The 23889-nt window shown below is 42.1% G+C and overlaps 1 protein-coding gene across 2 annotated transcripts in view; it reads left to right on the top strand.

Moving 5' to 3' along the window:
- Positions 1–23889, top strand: part of MINDY3 (MINDY lysine 48 deubiquitinase 3) — a 95195-nt gene that overhangs the window by 28016 nt on the left and 43290 nt on the right. For both annotated transcript variants that reach the window (XM_037890768.2, XM_027820974.2), the window contains 2 exons: positions 7997–8067; positions 10484–10564. In XM_037890768.2, coding sequence (XP_037746696.1) covers positions 7997–8067; positions 10484–10564 — 152 coding nt within the window. The remainder of the gene's footprint in view (positions 1–7996; positions 8068–10483; positions 10565–23889) is intronic.

The following is a 23889-nucleotide window of genomic DNA, read 5'->3' as shown; positions in this document are numbered from 1 at the left end:
TACTAAGTTTCAGATTCACAGAGTAGTTACAAAATAAACTATCTGAACTTGCTTGATTTCTTTATGAAGCATTTTAGTGGTAGACTTTACCAGTTTTAATACCGGTTCCTTTTTGTTGGCTCAAATGCTGTGATATAGAAAGAAGTAATTCTTCGAGTGCTGTTCCTGTGGGTGCTCCACTTCAGGTGTTGGTGTGTCCCGGCACCACTGATTGGAGACTTCTGGTAGCAGTGCCTGCTTGGGATGCATGTGCGCAGTAGCCCCCTTGTACCATTGGCGCTTGTGCGTCCCAACCCCCTCAGTTCCTTCTGAGCCATCCTGGGCTGCAGACGGAGCTCCAACAGCGGTGTCTTAAAACGACTGAAATAGAACAATTTAGATAGCAATTAGAGTTTAGTTGGTTATAGTTAGTAGATAGTGTAGAAATAGTCTTAAACTTCAGTTTAAAACTATTTCGAGTTCCAAAAAACAAGCTCTGAGAGATCCCTCTCCTTCTTTATTTCTGTTTAATTAGAAAATTAGATAAAGATAGTGCCAGGCTCGCCTGGATTCAAAAGATGCACTTTTTGCAAGGATGTGATGCCTGTCTCAGACAGCCACTTGCAGTGCATCCGTTGTTAGGGGAAGCACACATTCCCCAGAAATGCGCCCACTGCAACAACCTCAAAGCCAGAGCGAGGAGAGACAGGGATCTTAGACTAAAAATTATCCTGACGGAAAAATCCCTTACTTCTCCATTGGATGCTAGAAAGCCCCCAGGAAGGTACTCTCCAGGCACCTCCTCCCTGGATAGAGCAAGTACCCTTTCCTCCAAAAAAAATAGAGGAAAAGGGAAACATCACCAATGCAGGGAGAACTGTTAAACAGAAAATGGTCTCCAGCGAGATCACTACCCTCAGTGCCGATGGCCAGCAGGGTGATCATGTTCAATGCTCCGGGCACCTCTGGCACCGCCCGCACCGGGAGTATGAATGGTAAAGGCAAAGAGTCGAGTGGCAGGCATAAGACAGCCTCCTCCTCCACGGCACCTGCCACTCCCAGGAAGGACATGGTGCCCACAGAACTGAAAATGACAATGCCACCCACAAGACGTAAACCGCCAACATCGGCACTGACCAAAGCCACTCACGAGAGCGGCACCGATGCAGGTGCCTGAACGTATCTACTCGGCACCGACGACCTCGGCTCCACACATGCCGATAACCTCCACACCAGGGTCTCTGATTCTCTGCACCAATGGCTCCCCGGTGCTGCTGACATCGAGAAACCAGGACTCTATGTCCGTGCTGCACTTCTCAAGCAATGAGGACAACATGGAGGAGGGAGTATTCTACTCCGGACACTCTTCCCCTTCTGGTACTGAACCCCAACCATCCCACACAGGTACCAGGGACCATCCTCACAGAGACATACCTCCATGACTGGCTAACCAATGGATGTGCCCACCCTTTCCATTCCCGATGCGATGGGCACACTGGGACCCATGGTCGGCATACAGATCACAGTTACAAAGAATTCACACATCTAAAAGAAAGCAGATACAGCCCCCTACGGAGATGGCCACAGAACCCTCGGAGGCACCTGAGGACACAATAGAGGAGTTGGAAGACACCACACAGGACCTCTCATCAGAACATAACTCTTCTTCATCACCAGATGAGTCTCTTTCCCCTGCTCCCTCCCTTCCCCCACCCACAGTAGCAGATGACTCAAAACAATTCCAAGAATTGTTTAGAAGGGTAGCACAGAGCCAAAACATCACACACGAAGAGGTAACTGAGAATCAGCACCAACTATTAAAGATTCTACACCCAGCATTCACAACAAAAATAGCAGTACTGGTGAATGATGCATCGATGGAACCCGCGGAAACGATATGGCAAACACCAGCCACCATACCACCTACGAGCAAAATAACTGACAGAAAATATTATGTCCTCAACAAAGGCATGGACTTTTTATTCTCCTACCCATGACCAAATTAATTGGTGGTGGACACCATAAATCAGGGGGATAAATTTAAGAACACACCTCAAGACAAAGACGCCAAGAGATTAGATCTTTTTGGCCAAAAAGTATACTCGTCTGTAAGACTCCGCACGGCAAACTGTACCACTCTACTGGTGAAGTACAACCGCATCAGCTGCCAGAAACTCAACGAGTTCCTACCAAATATTCCGGAGGAAAAGAAAGAAGCAGTTCCAAGCCCTCTTGACAGAGGGACAACTAGCAGCTCAAACAGCACTACAAGCTTCCCTTGATATAGCACACACAGCAACCCATACAACAGCTACTGCCATAGTCATGAGGAGAGCCTCCTGGCTACAAACCTCAGGAATCCCATGGGAACTGCAAACCAAAGTAAAGGATCTCCCATTTGACCCTGGCAGTAGTAGCAGTTTACTTATGCAGACAGGGAATTGTGATATTCCCATGCTTGGATGACTGCCTGTTAAAGGGTCTCACTCGAACAGAAGCAACCAACTTTACACAGAGAACTATAATGCTCTTCTATACTCTTGGCCTACCGATAAATGAGAAGAAATTGACGCTACTTCCGGTGCAACATCTAGAATTCATCGGAGCTTACATACTCAATACAAGAAAAAGCTTCCCTACCAACGTCCAGATTTTACACAATGACCCGTCTCATATCTATGATCACAAGCAGTCAGACGATCTCTGCACACACCTGCCTGCAACTATTATGACACATGGTTGCCTCTACTTTTGTAGTCAGACAGCGCATGTGTGGTCATGTATCTCTCTAGGCGTGGCTAAGCATGGTATACATACCAGGCAGATATAACCTAAACAAAATCCTATCGCTACCCCTGAAAGTCACACAGTCCCTACAATGGTAGACAATCCCGAGTAATTGTCCAACAAGTCCCTGCATCCATCCTAATCACCACAGAGGCCTCACTGATAGGATGGGGTGCACACTTCAACCCCCACAAAATCCAAGGGAAGTGGTCTCCCGAGTCATTATTACACATCAGTCTACTTGAACTACGAGCAGTTCAAAATGTATGCAAACATTTCCTACCGATGATGAGAAACAAATTGGTAAGAATAATAACAGACAACATAGCCTGTATGTTCTACATAAGCAGACTGGGAGGAGCGCGTTCTCATTCCCTATGCACAGAAGCCATGAAACTATGGAACTAGTGCCTTACCCACAATATTACTATTGCTGTGTCTTGCCTCCCAGAACAACAGAACACGATGACAGACACATTGAGCAGACTGTTTTCCCAGGAACACGAATGGGAGCTGAACGACAAAGTAGTACAACACATATTCCACGTGTCCCACAGTGGGGACTACCAGTCATAGATCTGTTTGCAACAACACAAACTGCAAATGCCGAAGCTTTTGCTCGCGAATAGGACTAGGACCACACACCCTAGAAGATGCCTTCCTCATCCAATGGAATGCTCCCCTTCTGTATGCATTCCCACCAATGCAGCTATTATCGAAAGTAATACACAAGATACAGACCAATGGAGCCAGGATCATACTGATTGCCCCAACATGGTTCCCACACCTGAACCACCTAACATGGTGCCCACCGTACAATTTTCCCATTCAACGGGATCTCCTGTCTCAGGACGAGGGTCTAATCTTTCATCTGAATCTACCAAAACTCCACCTGAAGGCCTAGCTCTTTGATGGCTCCAATGCAACAAACTAGCCTGTTCAGAAGAGGTTAAAAATGTTTTCCTAAACAGCAGGAAAATCACCACACGCACTACTTACCTGCATAAATGGAAGAGGTTCACTTGTTGGTGTCGTGACAAACACATACCTGCACTTACAACACCAATCCATGAGATCCTGGAGTACTTGCTATACTTGAAACACTCAGGGCTGTCCATTAGTTCACTCAAGGTACACCTCGCGGCCATAACCACCACCTGCCATAAGAGTGACTGTTTCCACAGCCTTCATGCATCCAATTACAAAACGCTTTCTTGTAGGGTTGCAGACTTCAGGGTACATGTTCTGAATTCCTGCAACAGCATGGGATCTATACTCAGTCCTCAGAGGACTAACCAGAGCCACCTTCTGACCCCTTGCTACCTGTTCACTACTACACCTATCAATGAAGGTAGCATTCCTAGTTACGATCACCTCAGCACATAGAGTGGGTGAGATCGGGACCCTCATGGCCCATCTGCCTTACACTATATTCTTTGTCTTTAAAGTGACTATGCGACCACACCCTAAATTCGTACCAAAGGTACCCTCATCATTCCATATCAATCAACTTACATATCTCTCTGCGTTCTGCCTAAACCACATGGGTCTACCCAGGAATCTGTTCTCCACACACTAGATGTTAGAAGACACTAGCATTCTACCTAGAAAGAACAAAACCTTTCCGTAAGTCACTGAGACTCTTCATCTCCACCACAACTGGACGAACGAAAGGCATTGCCATTTCGAAATAGACTATCAAAATGGATTTTGACTTACATCCACCTGAGTTATCAGCAACAAAAGATAGAACACCCAACAGGGGATCAGAGCCCATTCAACGAGAGCAGTTTCTACCTCGACTGCTTTTCTACATAATGTCCCAATCAAAGAAATATGCCAGGCTGCCACTTGGGCTTCAGTACACATGTTCACAAACAACTATGCAATAACAAAAAGATCTGAGAATGATGCAATACTCAGCCTTATGGTATTATCATCAACTGTGCAACGTACTCCGGAACCCAACTTTCCATAACTGGGTACTGTTCTACAGTCACCTAAAGTGGAGCACCCACAGGGACAGCACTCTAAGAAGAGAAGGTTACTCACCTTGTGCGGTAACTGAGATTTTTCAAGATGTGTGTTCCTGTGGGTGCTCCACTATCCACCCTCCTCCCCTCTATGGAGTTCGCTATATGAGCTTCATGATAGAGAAGGAATTGAGGGGGTCGGGATGCATGAGTGCCAATGGTTCCACAAGGCGGCTACTGCGCATGCACGTCCCGACCAGGCACTGCTACCAAAAGTCTCCAATCAGCAGTGCCAGGACGCACCAACACCTAAAGTGGAGCACCCATAGGGGGACACATCTTGAAGAACCTCAGTTAGTTCACAAGGTGAGTAACCTTCTCTTTCATCTGAATGAAGCAGCTCTAAACAGAGAATACATTTTATTCGTATATACAATGCTGTGCCTTTTCAAAAACAATCTGTGTAATGTCAGAACTTCTGCATTATTTCATATCAACACAAGGTGGCATTTAAGTTACATTAAGCTTGAAGTAGTATCACTAGGTATAATACAATAAAGGCCAGAAAAAAGTGCTCTTATATAAAGGCACTAAAAACTAGTTACCCAATAAAGTAATTGCAAAAATTCTTTTAGAAAAGGACTAATTTTCTGACAAGAAGCCCCAGACAGCATAGCAGGTTATGAGAAAGCCCTCAACTATCAGAGGATCTCTTCTGTTTCCTTTCTGACATAATGTCTCAAAATAGTAGGCAGTTCTCTGTTCTGCACTGGACCTTTCACTCAATGCTGGTTTCAGACATTCACTTTATAAAATCAGCTTCTTTAGATACTATATTGAAGCTGGAAGGGAAAGAATCTCTGCCTGAAAAATGTAGTTACCCTTAATCACTCACTAGTAGAGAAGCAAGATACTATACTATATTGCATTTCAAAAAGCCCTCATCTGATGGACTGTTTTAAGACTGACCTCGGTGTAAATTAGACTTTTTTTCACAAAGGGAATTTGATATATGGTATTAACTGGGATTACTGTATTGATATGACCTTTTGATAGGCTAGATATTCATCTCTGTTTGTTTTAAGGTCTAATTAAGCTAAAATTACTTGATGGAAGCGCTCTAGCTCTAAACAGAGGCTACATACCTTCTATTAGATTTTGAATTGGACTTGCCACTTTACCTTCTTCCCAAGGAAAGTGTGATTCTGCTCAGTATATTGCCATATATAGCAATGAGGCTGTAAGTGAAGAAGTATGTTGTCTGAACTCCAAAATGTACCAATGCATGAGCAACTTCTTTCCTGTCTGGCTGAATGACAGCCTGGAAAGAATTTTAACAGCCTGTGGTCCAAAGGTACCTCCAAAATAGAGGTTAATCAGGAAGATCCTTTAGTGATAAGCTTTTGATTCTACAAGGTGTAGAATCTTCAGAATACATTTCTTGGGCAACTCGGAGCAAAGAAGTCTGTTTATGGGCAACATTGGGAAAGGGAGATCATGCACAATAACCAGATTATATAAATGAAACACACATCATGCCAAACTTACTCAATATCTTCTTTTTGACTTATTAGAATGGATACATAAAGAAAATGCATGGAAAAACTAACACTTCTTTCATGCAATTCCTGTAGTAAATTTACTGCACAGGTGTTGAATTCAAGTTCTTGAAAATGCATTGCACATGCTGTCCCAAGTAAATGAGAGAGCATGCAGTGCTGTCACAAAATGCAGGATTGAGTCTAATTGAAACATCAGAATGAACTTTTTTTTCATTCAGAATATTTCCCAGTGTTATCCCAGAACTTGGCCCGTAGGTAAATGCATCACAGTTTGTAATCATAACATGAGTTACTATTACTAACAAATATATATTTAAGAGCTACAGTTTCCCAAAATCAAAGTAGCTTCAGTGTAATTCTCTGAAAAGTGACTTTGGATAAATGTCTACACAGCAGTTAAAAACTGGCCGCTGACTCAGGCTTGTGGGGCTGTAAAATTGTAGTGCAGATGTATGTGCTAGATGGGAGCCTGGGCTTTGAGACCCTCTCCCCTTGCAGGGTTCCAGAGTTTGGGCTCCAACCTGACCCCAAATGCATACACCACAATTTTACAGCCTTGCAGCCTAAGCCTCCCGAGCCCAAGCCAGCTGAATCAGTTCAGCTGCGAATGTTTGTTTTCTGTGTAGATGTTACCTTAAAGACTTTACCAAAGAGATCTGCTCACTGTATGTTCAGACGTATGCTTGCTTTAGTGTCACAAATGTTTATTGCTTTTGTTCATTTTAGAGTGAAAGCTGGATTCTACTCCTTTTGATCGATAGATTTGTCTACTAAATTTTAATCAGATAGACCTGTGTAAACCTAAGGATGCTGTATTTTTGGCTGCAGAATGTTTATAACTGGTAGTTATTCTTGAGTAGAAAAGAACTCCGCTTGACTTTCAGATCCAAGAGAATGTCCAACTCAGGCAAATAGTTTCCTATTTGTAAATTTTGCACATGTAGTGTGGTTCATTGAGACAATAAACATGGGAGTCCAGAGCCATTTTTAGTCCTTTTCAGAGTTGAACTACATTTCTAAAGATGTTGAAGTCCAAGTTTTAGTTCTACATAGATTATACTTTTCAAAGATTCATCGGCTTCAAAGTATTTTTCATTCTTATTGTGGGGCTTTCTTTAAAAATAGTACTAATCAGCTGAAGTAGTGCTGATACTTGAGTGCTGGTACTGGTGGTTGCTCGCAGTGAAGTTCTCCAGAGAAAAATGAAATGGTGAGAAAGACATTTATTAATAAAACATTTCAAAACCAGTTGATTTTTGCATTGTCCACAGTGTCAATATGATTAAAGAAAAGTATGGAAAGTTTTGCTCGTTTCATTTTCTAAAATGGCAGTGTCATTCAGATGTAGGCGTTTTTTTCTTTTTTTCTTTTTCTAGAGCATACTAGAATACTTCACAAGAATTTGCTTTAGCGTTGTAAATCTAAACATTTTTTTTAAAAGGACTGTCAACAGCAGACTTCTAGTAAAATGAATAATTCATTTCACTTGTATTCATTTATGGAATAAACAATTTGGAATTTGGCTAAAGTCATCCTGGAATTTTTTTTTAAAGCTTCCAGTTGACCTGACTTCATTGCTTTTTCAACGCTTGTTTAAGTTGTATGTCTTTGTAAAATAAGGTATCTTATGCCACATCATTTTTGAAAAAATAGAAAATTTATCCAATAAAATGTTTCTGTTTTGTTTTTAAACAGAACTACTTGGTATACGTAAGCAGGCAACTGTAGGTTTTTTGACATTAATGGAATCTCTACGATACTGTAAGGTAAGCTGCCTTTTTTCCCCATAATTTTTAAAATGATATTTCTTGTGCGAGTTGCTCCTTAGCAGTATTCCACTAAGGCATCATCCTCTTCTGAAAATATTGCATGTAGGCACTTCATCCTAAACTGTTGAAGAGTACAGTCTAAGAGTTATTAGGTTTGTAGTATTTCTAGCCTCCAAATGAAACCAAGGCTAAAAGTCTGTAATAAAATACATGTCTAACGATAGAGAGTGTTAAATACATGTCTTGTGATGAGTAAACATTAAGAATGAATAGTTTATTCTCCATTAATAGAATAACTAATTTAGGTATGTTTTGCCCTTTTCTCAGCCAAAAGAATGTTTAAATGTGAGATTCGAACCTTGCTCAAAAATAGCATGAGTTTTATGAAGTCTTGAATGCTTTAATTTGTACCAGAATTTAAAAAAAAAAAAGTAGATACTAGCTACCCCATTTGTTAAATTAAAAAAAATCCATACCTTCAGTCATATGGAAAGTAAAGACAAAAATGTAATAGCTAAAATGTGTAATTTTGGCAGGTGTAGCATTTTTAGTAGTGATTTATTTTAAAGCTACATTGGAGTTGTTCATTATTCGTGCATTGGTAGGAAACTCTTAGATTTGCTTTTTTACAAATTTGCTTTGCAGCAAATTTAATTTAAGTAGAAGCTGGCACTGTTTTATACTTAGAGTTAAATCCAAGGTGACTTATGATTTTGTGTATGGTAACTTTCTTGTTCCAGTCTGTGCTGTGACTTCTAGTTGTTGTTGTTTTTTTTTTAATTACTGGGATATTTACTTACTATGTCTCTATGCCAAAATATTGATATCAAAGGGCTGGATGCTAACTTCATGTTTGCGTCACTGCGTATATCAAAATTTACTTAAATGCAAACTCTGGCTGTTTTGATATGTGGTGATGCAGAATATAAGTCTTCAACACTAAGATTTTATTTAAGGGGCATTAGTATGCTTTTCACTACACTTGTAATATTTTGGATGCTTTGTTAATGTGTTCTGTCTATTTGGCATGCACTCTTATTATGGTAACATTTGTCAAAGGCTGGCTCGTTTTCATACTACACTGAATCCTTTTGTTTTGATTAATGCTGTATAGAGGATTGTGTAGAATTTGCATATATTTAAAAGAATATTGACTACAAACCATGAACGTCTCTTCAAAGTTTAATCACTCAAATAAAAATAGATTAAAAAGATGCAGTGGTAGACTAAGGTAAGCGTAAGTGCACCCCACATATTGCATGTGGTGGTATGATGCCTTAAACTCATCAATAGCCCCTTGGCCTTTGTACGGAGAGCTTTCACTTCTGAAGTGAGGGACCGTAATGTTAGGTTGGCTTAATGAGGATGAAGAAATGCACCTGATTGGTCTGTTTTATTTTTGTCAGGTAACATAAATGAGTTTATAATCACAGGATCCATAGCCCAGTGCATAAACCAAATGGACTTCTACCTTAAGGGCCTCAATATACAAACAAACACAAGAGTACAGTTACTTGCATGAACATGTGAAGGATTAGGCTCGAAGATTGTAAGATGAGATATTGCTGCCTTCTCCGACTGACACTTTCCCTTATTGAAACCTCCCGATGTGCCAGTAGCAGCTATATTGTTTTCCAAATTACACAGCGGAGTTTTAACATCCTGAGTATCCGATACTACTTTTTCCTGGACAGTTTGGAGTAGGGTGTTTGAGCAGTACAATCTCTGGAGGTGAAACTGCCACATCTATTAAATTGGGCCAAATTATGTGATATGTGACACATTCTTTCAGGGGACAAGGTTTAAAAACTTATTAAATATGCCACCTAAAATGTAGAATTATGATGTCTACAAACAAATTACTTTTGCATTAATCAAATTAAACACCTAACCCTTTCTTGTCATTTAATCCACCTTTTTCAAAACAAGTTGGTAATTGTAGCTTTTTTAAAAAATAAATAAATAAATAAAAATAGTCCTGCTAAATAGGATCTTTTCAATATAAATAAACAGCATTCATGTTGTAAGGCTCTCTATTCAGTTGCTTTAACCCCCAAATCCCTCCTCCCCCTTTTTATTACAAGCATAAACAGTGACTTAGGCCTCAGAGTTACAGTATACCACCACTCTTGACTTTGGTGGTGATTGAAGGCACTTGGCACTTCACAGTATTGGGCTTAGTGCCATTTAGTTTCCGCTGATGGTTGGATTTACATGGCTAAATCGCAGATCACCAATTATTAAATAGGGGATATGGTAATCAAAAACAGATTTAGTAAAGTTTTTAAATACTACCTTCAAATTGTGACTGAATATTAATTTTTTAATATTACAAATTTTGGGGGTGGGGAGGGTATTGGGGCTTCACTATAGCTGTAAGCTAGTTTATTTGTTTTTACTGCATCTCTTCTAGGTTGGCTCCTACCTGAAATCTCCAAAGTTCCCTATTTGGATACTTGGCAGTGAAACACATCTCACGGTCTTTTTTGCCAAGGTATGATCGCTTTGTTTTTTGTTGTACAACTCCAGGCAGATAAATACCATACAAGTTCAGATCTTGCTACAGTGTGATTTTCAGCTGCCTTTAAAGATGTCACTGAAACTGTTAAACTTATTTTAAATGTTCAATGATTCAGTTTTTGTATTAAAGTGTCTTTAAGCTTAAGCTTGCATTTTAAAAAAAGAGGTTGTTTTAGCTACTAATATATTTTAGGCTTTACAGTACTATAGATGTTACGTCTGAGATCTTAAATTGCTATAGTTGTGGGGAGGAGTGTTTAAATAAAATGTATGGGGTCTTTTTGCAACTCCACCTGTTTGAGAATGCTTTTACCCATTTTTAAACCATATGAGCTACCGAATTCTATACTGTAAGCTCAAGTATACATACTAAATGTTTAGAATTAGTACATCACGAAACACTTTAACTTTTAGGATTTAAGTTTTAACTACAAACCATTACACTTAAAGTATAAAACATTTGAGTTAACCGTTCCTAATGAACTCGTAAATCGTATGTTGAATTTTCTCTTGACATGTTGTGTTTCCATAGTTGTGGTTGAGACATTGTCCCTTTTAAGTTTAACATTTTACCTCCTTCTCTGAAAAAATGCTTTCTGCATAAGTGAATCTTTGATTTTAGGAAATGATGGCTTTTAATTTGTGGAAAGCTTTTTTGCAGTTTTGCCCATTCCTAATTCAACATCTTACAATGAAGTCTTCTTTTAGATCGTAATCCTGAAACAAGGGGCAAAGTTTAAGTACGGAATTCTTTAGCTATTAAAAATGGTCTCTGTATTATAGTTTCCGGGAGACTTCTGCCTGCTCTCTGTTCAATCTTTGTGTTCAAATCCTCCTAAAAACTCAATTGTGATATGAAGCCTGCATGAAGTGAAGGGCAGAATAGCTAACTTGTCAATAAATAAGAAGCTGGTTTATCAAGGTATGTAGAAATGCCATTCTAACCAGTTAAATGATCTTTTTGCCATCTTGCCTTTGGTCTCCCTCTTTATCTGCTCCCTATTTGATCCTCACTTGTCATTACACAAGTGATTTTTGTGAGCGTAGAAACAGGGACTCTGCTTGTATGAGGAGTCTCATGTTGTTGGGCATTCAGAAAAGTACTACTTCTGTTAAAATGCCATAAATTTTCCTAAATTAGAATAATAAAAACAGGACTGGAAGGGACCTCAATAGGTCATCTAATCCAGTCCCCTGCACTGAGGCAGAACTAAGTATTATCTTGACCAGGGGTTCTCAAACTTCATTTCACTGAGACCCCCTTCTGACAACAAAAAATTATTACATGACCCCAGGAGGGAGGACTGAAGCCTGAGCCCACCCTGAGTCCCACTGCCCGGGGGGGGCGAGACAAAGCCAAAGCCTGAGACCCACTGCCCCAGGTGGAGAAGGTGTCAAAGCCAAAGCCCAAAATCTTCAGCCAGGGGCCCTGTAACCTGAGCCCCATGGCCCTGGGCAGTGGGGCTCCGGCTTTGGCCCCGAGCCCCTGGAAGTCTAAACCAGCCCTGGCAACCCCATTAAAATGGGGTCGCAACCCACTTTGGGGTTCCAACCCACAGTTTGAGAACCACTGATCTAGACCATCCCCGACAGGTGTTTGTCTAACCCGGTGGTTCCCAAACTTGTTCCGCCGCTTGTGCTGGGAAAGCCCCTGGCGGGCCGGGCCGATTTATTTACCTGCCGTGTCCTCAGGTTCTGCCGATCGCGGATCCTAGGGGCCGTGGTTCGCTGCCCCAGGCCAATGGGAGCCGCTGGAAGCGGCGGCCAGTAGGTCCCTCGGCCCGCGCCGCTTCCAGCAGCTCCCATTGGCCTGGAGCAGCAAACCGTGGCCACTGGGAGCCATGATTGGCCGAACCTGCGGATGCAAACTGGTCTGGCCCAGCCCGCCGGAGGCTTTCCCTGCACAAGCGGCGGAACAAGTTTGGGAACCACTGGTCTAACCTGTTCTTAAAAACCTCCAATGACAGAGATTCTACAACCTCTCTAGGTAATGTGTTTCAGTGCTTAACTACCCTTGTAGTTAGGAAGTTTTTCCTAATGTCTAATCTAAATCTCCCTTGCAGCAATTTAAGCCCATGACTACTTTCCTGCCCCCGTTTTCTCGTCTCCAAACCCAATTTTTCAATCTTCCCTCATAGTTTCTAGACCTTTAATCGTTTTTGTTGCTCTTCTCTGGATTTTCTCCAATTTTCGCATCTTTCCTGAAGTGTGGTGCCCAGAACCGGACACAGTACTCCAGCTGAGGGCGTTATCAGAGTTGAGTAGAATGGAAGAATTACTTCTGGTGTCTTGCTCAAACACTCCTGCTAATACATTCCAGAATGATGTTTTCTTTTTTGTAACAGTATTACATTGTTGACCCATATTTAGTTTGTGATCTGCTGTAACACTCAGAGCCTCTTCTGCAGTACTCCCTCCAAAGTAGTCCTTTCCCATTTTGTATTGGTGCATTGATTATTCTTTCCTAAGTGTAGTACTTTGCATTTCTCCTTACTGAATTTTATCTTGTTTAATTCAGACCATTTCTCCAGTTTGTCAAGATCATTTTGAATTTTAATCCTGGCCTCCAGAGTGCTTGCATCTTCTCCCAGTTTGGTATCTCACACTGACTTTAAGTGTACTCTCCAGGCCATTATCCAAATAATTTATGAAGATACTGAATAGAACCAAACTCAGGATAGATGCCTGTTGGATCTCACTCACTATACCCTTCCAGCTCAATTGTGAGCCATTGATAACTACTTTGAGTGTGGCTTTCCAGCCAGTTGTACACCCAACTTATAGTTGGTTTGTCTGTGCTATATTTCTCTAGTTTATGAGAAGGCTATGTGAAAAAGTATCCAAAGCCTTACTAAAGTCAAGATATATGACCTCTGCTCCTTCCCCCATCTACAAGGCTAGTTTCCTTGTCAAAGAAGTCTGTTGGTTTCACATGATTCGTCTTGACAAATCCATGTTGACTGTTACCTATCACCTTATTGTCTTCTAGGTGCTTGCAAATTGATCTTTTGATTATTTGCTCCATTATCTTCCTGGGTACTGAAGTTAAGCTAGCTGGTCTATAATTTCCTCGGTTGTCCTTATTTCCCTTCTTATAGATACTATATTTGCCCCTTTCCAGTCCTCAGGTATCTCTCCCATCCTGAACAAGTTCTCAAAGATGATTGCTAATGGCTCAGAGATCTCTTCAGTCAGTTCCTTCAGGCCCTGCTGACTTGAAGACATCTAACTTGTCTGAGTAATTCTTAACATGTTCTTTTCCTATTTGAGCTTCAGATCCTACCCATTTTACACTGTTGTTCTGTTAGTTGTCTGATCACTGCTAACTTTTCTGGTGAAAACTGCAACCAAAGGCATTTAACACTTTGGGCATTGCTGCGTTTTCTGTTTTTTCTTCCTCATTGAGTAATGGGCTTACCATGTCCCTTGTCTTCCTCCCCTTGTATTTGTAAAATGCTTTCTTGTTAGCCATTATGTCCCTAGCTATTTTAATCTCATTTTGTGCCTTGGCCTTTCTGATTTTGTCCCTATATGCTTATGGTGTTTTTTATATTCATCCTTTGTCATTTAGGCCTAATTTTCACTTCTTGTATGACACTTTTTTCGAGTTTCAGGTGATTGAAAATCTCTTGGTTAAGCCAGGGTGGCCTGTTACCATACTTTCTCCTTCAAGGAGTGTACCTGTGGGTGTTCCACTTTAGGTGTCTTGACACCCTGTGCTTGTAATCGGAGATTTGTGGTAGCAGTGCCCAGTTGGGCCGCGCACACGCTGTAGCTGTCTTGTGCTGCACCGAATGGTTACATAGCAGTGCACAGCTAACCGTCCCCCAGTTCCTTCTCTACCACCTTTTGGCTTGAGTCAGATAATATTTATAGTAGATAATTCATAGTGATAGTGTTAGCTTAGTTGTAGTTAGCTTCCCTATCCACTTGCCCTACTCTAATTTGTTTAATTTAATCAAAAAATATATTTTTTTTTTCCTTCTACCTCCCCTGTTTCTCTGGCAGGCATACAGCCTTAGCCTCAAACAGGGTTTACCCCTGTTTTTTCCTCTAAGAAACCAACACTCTCAGGCATGCCTGACTTGCAGACTCTCCATACCAGTTTCTGACAGCCATGCTCAGTGTGTCTGCTCCCTCAGCGAGACACACTTTACTCAAAAGTGCCCACACTGCAGAAAGCTGACAGCCAGGACAAGAAAAGCCAGGGATCTTCAACCAGAGATGGAGAAATCTCTCAGGCCAGCTTCCAATCCCAAGTCCAGGCCACCCCCTGGTCAACGGTTGCCAGCAGTAGCAGCCTCTGACATGGGCTCTGCTCCAACAACAACTGTCAAGGAGCCTACTCATAGAAAGGCTACAAAAAAGTTGTACTGGGGCAGATTTTTCAGTAGGGGATAGCTTTCTTTTGGGCTCAACAATACGATCCAAAGCCGCTGGTCCCCAGCGTAGTCCAACCTGCACATAAACTTACTGGAGCTAAGGGCAGTCCGAAATGCATGCAACCACTTTCTCCCTCTAATCAAGAACAGTGCCATCAAGATCCTCACAGACAATGTAGCAGGCAAATTTTATATAAACTGCCAAGGGGGAGCACGATCATACTCCATATGTATGGAGGCAATTCCCCTTTGGAATTGGTGCATCACCAACAACATAGAGATATCAGCATCCTATCTGCCAGGATGTCAGAATTCAACAGTGGATCTACTAAGCAGGGATTTTTCACAAACCCAAAAATGGAAGATGGATCCTGGAATTTTCAAATCCATATTCATACTATGGGAGTTCCCCCATCATAGGTCTATTTGCAACAGCTCAGAATGTCAAATGCCCGCAATATTGCTCCAGAGCAGGCTTGGGACACCTAGGCGACGCTCTCCTCATAAAATGGGAGGCACCACTGATGTATCCATTTCCTCCAACTCCGCTCCTAAGCAGAGTCATTCACAAGATGAGGCAGGACAAGTCCAGGGTCATTCTTATTGCGCCCACATGGCCCAGACAAACATGGTTCCCATACCTACCAAAACTGCCTTGAACCCTTCCCTTAGTACCTCACCTTATCACAAGATGCGGGACCTGTCTGTCACTCCAGCCTTGCAGTACTCCACTTCAAGACCTCGTTACTCCATGGCTGACTGGGGTCAAGAGGGCCTGTTCTGAAGAAGTAAAAGATATATTATTGAATAGTCAGAGACTAAGCACAAGAAAGACATCTATCCATAAGTGGAAGCGATTCTGTACCTGGTGCCAAGATAAACACATCTTAGCACAGTTGTCCCTCCTACCGAGGAACCTCGACTGTTTATTAGGACTTAAAATATCGGGGCAATCCACAAGCTCAATCAGAGTACACTTGGCTGCTATTACCTCCTTCCACGACAAGGTGGATGGGGTCACTATATTTGCTCACCCGACAATTAAACGCTTCCTTAAAGGCATTGAAAACACTTATCCCACACTAAGAAACCCTACACCCCTGGGGGACCTCAACCTTGTTCTACGCGGACTCATGGGAAAACCATTTGAACCCCTTACAACTTGTTCATTCTTGCATTTATTGATGAAGGTGGCCTTCCTCATTGACATCATGTCCTCAAGATGAGCGGGAGATTAGGTGCCCTAATGGCACACTCACCTTATGCAACATTCTTTAAAGATAAAGTAATCCTGCAATTGCTTCCTAAATTCATACCCAAGGTTGCCTCCCCCTTCCATTTAAATCAACCTATTTATTTACCTGTATGTTTTCCGAAGCCACATGTGGACGGGAGGGAGGCCTCACTCCGCATGTTCGTTGTTCATAGAGCATTAGTTTTCTACTTTGAAAGAACAAAATCATTTAGAAAATCATCTAGACTATTTGTTTCCATAACAGAACGCTCAATGGGTCAAACCATCTCAAAACAGACTATCCAAATGGATATCTGGATTTATCCATTTGTGCTAGCAAAACACCAATCTATAACCTCCACCAGGAATTCACATGCGCTCCACAAGAACACTGGCAGCATCTGTGACCTATCACTGACATTTGCAGAGCAGCTACCTGAGCATCAGTCCATACTTTCACTAAACGTTGTGCGTTAGAAAAACAATCCGCATCAAATGATCACTTTGGACTTACGGTGTTATCCACAGTCAATAGACCAACTCTGAAGCCCCTCCCCTCCACTAAGGGGCACTGCTCAACAGTCACCTCAAGTGGAGCATCCAAGGTGACACTTGAAAAAGGTTACTCACCTTGTGCAGTAACTGAGGTTCTTCGAGATGGTTGCCCTTGTGGGTGCTCCACCACCCTACCTCCTCCCCTCTACTTTGGAGTTTCAGGTCAATTCTCTGAGGTTGAGAAGAAACGGGGTTGGTTGGCTGCGCACTGCTATGTAACCACTCAGTGCAGTGCGAGATGGCTACGACACATGCGCGGCCCAATCAGGCACTTCTACCACAAATCTCCGATTACAAGCGCAGGGCATCATGACACCTAAAGTGGAGCACCCACCGGGACAACCATCTCAAAGAACCTCAGTTACTGCACAAGGTGAGTAACTTCTCTTCTATCTTTCCTATACATTGGTATAGTTTTCTCTGGTTCCCTAATAATAGCTGTCTAAAAAACTGCTAGGTCTCCTGAAACTTTTTTCCTTTGACTTGTTTCCCACAGGATGTTACTTACCAATTCATTCAGTTTGCTTAAGTCTGCCTTCTTAAAGTCCTTTGGCTTAATTCTGCTGTTTTCACTCCTACTGTTCCTTAGAATCATGAACTCATCATTTCATGATCAGTTTCACTGAAACTGCTTTGCACCTTCAGATTCTAACTAGTTTCCACATGTTTGTCAGGATCAAATCCAGAATAGCCTTTTCTCTAGTTGCTTTCTCCACCTTCTGTAATTAAAAGCTGTCTCCAGTGCATTCCAAGAACTGGTTGGATAATCTGTTGCCCTGCTGTATTATTTTCCCAACAGATGTCTGGGTAATTGAAGTCCCCGGTCACCACCAAGTCCTGTGTTTTGAATGATTTTGTTAGTTGTTTAAAAAAAGTCTCATTCATCTCTTCTTCCTAGTTGTCTATAGTAGACCTCCTACCATGGCATCATTCCTGTTTTTTTACCCCTTTCAACACATCTGCCTCCCACTTCTGTCTCAACCTCAGTGCAAGTTTATAAATCTTTGCTATATGAGGCAACTCCTCCTCCCTTTTTTCCCTGTTGACCTTCCATAGCAAATGTAGGTGTTATACTTATTCTAAAAATATATGTGTAGGATTCTCACTCATGAGGTCTGTTGCTAGCCCTTGTGATTTCATCATAATGTAATTTTGGCCCCTGCTGGAGCCATTCCTGTGTTGAGACTAGACACTTCAGCCTTCATGTGAATTTCAGCCCTGCCAGTGGTAAAACAGCTGATTGCCTTCCCCCACTTCTCTGTTTCCTGGGGGGAAAGCAGCCAATCAAGAAGCAGGCAGTCCCTCTCTTTCCCCTGCCCATGACTGAGATGAGTTTATGGTGCTGGGGAGCGGGACCAGGCTGGCTCTATACCTTCCTGCCCTCACCACTCCTGTGACAAATGAGTCTGCTTCTCTGCGCTCCTTCCCCTCCCGCCCCTTCATCCCTGTAACACTTGGTGTGGAAAAGGTGGTGAAGACCCCCTGGATTGGGGGCAGGTGGGGTAATGAAGGATAAGGGTGTTCTCAGCTTCAAGGATTCATTCCTGTTGTCATACTCCTTGGAGAAGGAGATGAGAACCCTGCTGTAGCTGCTCCCTAGGCCTAAGGGGGTGAAGGTGACAATCCCCTGGAGCTGCAGGAGGAGCAGAGTTTCACTATGTGGCATAGGGCAGACTTGATGTGGGGGGGGAGGGCGCATGATTAATTGATGAGCTTTAAGATAGGCAGATGTGAGCACAGAAGGAGACATAACTATTTTGGAGTTTGGGGAGAAGCTGTAAGCTTTACTCCATCAGGCAGCCAGTGAGAGCATCTGCAGTGGGGACCAAAATCACATTATTCTATAAATTTGGGGGAGCTGGCACCGCTTACTGCTGCATGCACACTGGGGGTTGACACGGGAGTTAAATCAAGATAGACCAAACCCAAACATCTCTTAAAAAACAAACCAAAAAAAACCCCATGATTTTTTGGAAGGTCTGATGGATGACTTTTGAACTCTGGGGTTTAGCAGTACTGGGGTCTTGACTCCTTGGTATGAGACTGGGAAAACTTGAGTAGCTCTTAAGGTTTTTTGACTCTTGAAACCACAAGCAGAAGAGTAGTGTGATCCAAGTCCCTATGCACATTTATGAAAGGCCTTGAAAGTAAGAAAAAGAATCTTGAACCTGAAGCAGTAGAAAAAGGAGAGTCATTGGAAGGATTTATAGACCAGGAAGATGGGAACAGAACCATAGGCAAAAACGACTATCACAGTTTCATTTTGTATGGGCTGAAGTGGGTGATATATGGATGTCTAGGAGGCTGGAGAGGAGGATCTAGGATCTAGATGAGAGGGACAGAAGGAAAAGATCTGGTGAAAGTGTTAGGATTAAGATGCTGAGTGGATGTGAGAGAAGAGATAAAAATTGGCTGATCCTTGAAATCCTAGGCCTGAGTGACAAACAGGTATGTTGAGCACTGGCAGAGAATCATGGGAGTTTTGGAGAAAGATCATGAGGAGGTTTAGCTGTTAGCAGAAGTTCTGACTACTACCAAGTTTGAATTGGATCAGACTGCTGAGGCACTTGCTGCCTCTTGCAAACTTTACAGGTCCCCTGTTTGGATCAGAAGTAGACATGGCTTCATGAGGGATCACTGTCTAGGTATATGAAGAGGAAATACAGTCTCTAGCATTCTTAAGAATCAAGATTTACAAACTTCAACACAGAGGTCATTAAACTGAACAGGTACTGCATATTTTATTTAACAATCTTTGTGGCATTTGCAGTTAAAGAATCAAGTCAGCATGGTGAAAACATTTCTAACTGGTTTCAGAAATCAAAAACAAAGCTGTTGTGAATATATGTATGTTTTCTAAGGTTGCTAACTAACCTTATCACAATGTGCACACTCTAAGTATAAACCTCTAAGGTCATTGTTCATGGTTGGGTGATGTAGACCGGGATTCTCAACCATTTTCTTTGAGGCCCCCCCTAACATGCTGTAGAAACTCCAGGGCCCACCAGGGAGGTGGGCCTTGGGGCTCCACAGGGCCGGGGAGCTCAGGATGCTGAGGCTTCAGCCCTGCCAGGGCTCGGGGTTTCAGCCCTGTGGGGGGAGCCGTAGAACCCTGGTTGGAAACTGTTGATGTAGACCATGAAAATGCAACTGTATATACCCTCAGGAGAATAAGCAAATTATTTATTTTTGCAAAAAGATTTCTTATCCATCTGTTTTCTTTTGAAGATGAATTTTAGCTGTTACATTTAAAGATCCACCTTCCTGGAAGTCCAAACCTGACCGTAGAGGTGTGTTACATATTGCCACATGGAACACATTAACACTGAATGGCGCTGGATACAACGCAGCACTTGTCAAAGAACTCGCCCATTTCGAGATCAAAATTGCTGACATCACAGGACCATCTGTCACAAAGTGATTAAGTTACTGTGGAAGGATCAACCTTTCTCCACTCCAGCGGTCAACACTGAATTCAGGGTGTGGCGTTTTGTTAGAGGTTGTCTGACCACTCTAAGCACACACAACCCCATCTCTCCACACTTACTCTATGCTTGTCTCCAACATCGTCATAGACACTTATCAATCATTATGGCCTTCATACCATCAGAAGATCAATTACCTGCGGAAAAGGATGCATTTTACCACCAGCTGGCAGCAAAGCCAGTCAACTCTGCTAGTGCTAGGAGATTTCAGTGCTGTGACTGGCTGCAAATTAAATGGGTATGAAACTGTGCCAGCTCCCTTCAGTTCAGGTTCCCCAAATAACAATACCATCCACCTTTTGACATAGACAGGCCCTCATGGGCACACAATCACGAGTTTCTGGTTTAGGTACCTTAACCATCATTGGCCTTGGTTTTCAAACAATGGATGTACAATGAAGGAAATTAATCACATCCTCATCAGAAACCACTCCATAGGGAAATCTCCCTAGATTTTTGGTGGCACAGAAGCACCAGCAAACTCAGACCATAGACTAGTTGTGCAGCTCACTGCATTTTCCAACTCCTCACAAGCCAGGTGTCCACCAACAGTACAATATCCAACATCTATCCAAGGATCCTGTTGAAGCAGCGAAATACACAAGGCCATCGAGGATGTAACCTCAGTACCCTATCAGATGATGTGGAGATCACCTGGAATTGGTTTACATAATGCTATATTACATGTCATGGCTGGAAAAATTGGCAGACACTTGCGCAAGAAACCTTGAATTTCTGAAGAGGCCTCTGATATATTAGCAAAGAAGATGGGAGCATGCAAGCAAGATGATGTCCAAGAAAGTAAAAGACCGAAAGGCATTTTCTGGGCCACAGCCACATATGACCATGAGATCTACATCAACTACCTGGCTGATGAAGCAGAGGACAGCTTAAAGTACAACAATCTGCCTCCTGCTTGCAGAGCCGTTGCACATAGCTGGCAGCCACAAATAGCCTTCTGACATACCCATCCCAAAACCAGATGGCTCTCCCTGCTCATTAATGGACAAGGCCCTGGACAGAGGGAAAACACATTATGAAAGTGTGCTGACCCACACACCTGCTCACAACTGTCCAGAGCTATGTGATCTAGCAAACAGTGTGGCTGCAGACTTGGGACAAACACTAATACTCCGTAACCTGAAGTAGGCTATCCAAAAGTTATGGAATAGATGTGCTACTGGACCTGATGATATTCCATACAAGCTGTTCAAAGATGCCTTGGAATCAGTGCGCATCTGCCTGCATCGGCTGCTTTTAAAATTGTGGGCATGAGCCAAAATACCAGCAGAATGGAAAGACGGCATTACGGTGTCCGTGTACGAAGGAAAAATCTTGCACAGAATGTAGCAACTGCAGGCTGATCTCATTGTTATCAGTTCCTGGAAAGGTTTTTGCTCATGTTCTGGTTGGTAGGATGCAGCTGCTCCTTAACAAATATTATCCACAGCAATCTGATTTCATTGTTAAGCAGTCGACAGTGAAGCTGTCCTTACCCTTTGGCTTCTTGCTGAGCTGCACTGAGAATTTAACCACACACTTCCTGTGGCATATAGCAACATCAAAGTGGTATTTGAATCAGTCTACAGGTTAGCACTTTGTCTCATGCAGAGCCGACTTTGTGCACATCTGGAATGCCATCTTCACACCAGTACCGACGCAAGAGTTTGCATTGGTACATTGTGTTCCTACACAACTTCAGGTGTGCGGCAGGGATGCATTCTCACCTCAGCATTATTTTGTCAAGGTATCAGCTAGATATTAGGGTTTGCGACTCCACATGTCCGAATCCAGGTTGCCCAAGAAGTGTTCACTGACCAAGATTATGCCAACGACACTAACCTGCTTATGGAGAGGTTATAGAATTTCAGCCCTGCCAACCAGGGTCTCCAGAGTCTGCCCACGCTATCGGGTTGAACATCTCATGGCAGAAGGCCAATGTCCAGAACCTTGTTGCTGGGCCACCAGAACCCCGGTGCAGATTGGCTCAGGTATGGGTTCAGGTACCATGGACTATTGACAAATTCATCTATCAACTCTGCTTGCAGAGTTCAAACAGCCTCAGCAAATTAGACATTCTTTGAGAAATAATTCTCACCGCCTCCTGCACTAAGTTCATGTCTTTACATTGAGACAAAATTTAGGACCTATCAAACCTGTGTGCTTCCTGTATTGCTAATAGGCATCAGAAACCTGGACACACTCTTACAGGCAGACTTGGCAGCTAGAAACATTCCATGTCTGCTGTCAGCACCAAATCCGGTGCATAAAATGGGTTGATTTTGTGCAGAATGTCGTCATCTCAGAGATCTGACTGTCCTCCTGTCACTCATTATGGTCAAAAGTGGTGTTGCATGCGTTTCAGCCTTGTTGCCAGGATGGACAAAACACACCCCAATACATACTTCTCAAACTCTCCACTGATGCTTGAAGAGGTGCATGCACTGTCCCTACCTGGTGCCACCTGTGGGGCTGCCTCAGATTTGTTGATTTGACGGATTGAGCCAGATCTGGGGATTTCACTACCCTGCTATGATACCATCAACTATGGTCACTCTGGTTGGCACAAAAGTCCTCAGTAGACTGTGTTGATGTGATGACTTGAAGTGGTTAATTACAAATGAAATGAATTACATTCATTTACTTTGGGGGATGGGAGAGTATTACTTTGATTAAATCACTTGTCATGCATGTGTGCAAGTTCAAGATGCCTTTAAAGAATAAGATTTTTGGTTTTCAACTTTGATTCCCTCTCAAAGCTGTACATCTTAGTACAGTCACACTTAACTAGAATAGAGATGGAATATCCCTTTTACTGTATCTTCCCACAGCCTTTCCAAGCCCAGATGAAAGGCTTGTAAATCAAGAGTCAAAATATCCCAGATTTTTTTTCCGCAGCTGTTCCCATTTGATCTTCACAGGAACAACGTTCATTTAAAAATTCTAATTAAAACTCTTGCTCCAGTTTGTATTGCACAAGGCCCTTTCCAAAATAAACAAATAAACACCTTTTATAGATGAAACAAGATAATTTCCCATGAGCCACTAAACAGTCAAGTAAATATAATTAAGAGGCACTTCAGAAATTTGCCAAAGTTATAGGGAAAATGTAATTAAGTGTTTGCTGAAATGTAACCTACTATTTAATCATTTGCTTGAGAGGTTTCTTGAACATTTTAGTCTATTTAAAATATGGCTGGAAAAGTGATTACAATTTTTTTTTTTCAGTATGGGTGCTGTCTTCAAATCATATTCTCTACTTAACTGTTGTCATTACAAGGTCTATACAAGAGTGAATCAAAAATATATTCTGAATTTTCTAAAGCAACAAAATAGTCATTTTCAATTTGAGTTTTTAGTGGTGATATATGAAGGAGAGCATACTTTAATTTCAGATCAGTTAGCAGTGTAGCCAGTTAAAAATACATCTTCTGACTTGTGAAATGGGCAAATCTGATATTGAAGTACATTGAGAATAAATAATGGAACGCCACAATGTAATTTATGGTCTTCTCTGACTAGAACTAAAAGATTAATTGGCACATTCTGTTCTCATTTTATGGTTTGGTATAATTTTTAAGTTCAATAGGTTGTAGTAATAAGAAATATGTAAAACTACTTTGTCATGAAAAATTTAGCCACC

This window comes from Chelonia mydas, chromosome 2 (assembly GCF_015237465.2).
Source record: "Chelonia mydas isolate rCheMyd1 chromosome 2, rCheMyd1.pri.v2, whole genome shotgun sequence".
Taxonomy (NCBI): Eukaryota; Metazoa; Chordata; order Testudines; family Cheloniidae; genus Chelonia; species Chelonia mydas.
The sequence above is the reverse complement of the archived record's forward strand: the minus strand, read 5'-3'. Positions and strand labels throughout refer to the sequence as shown.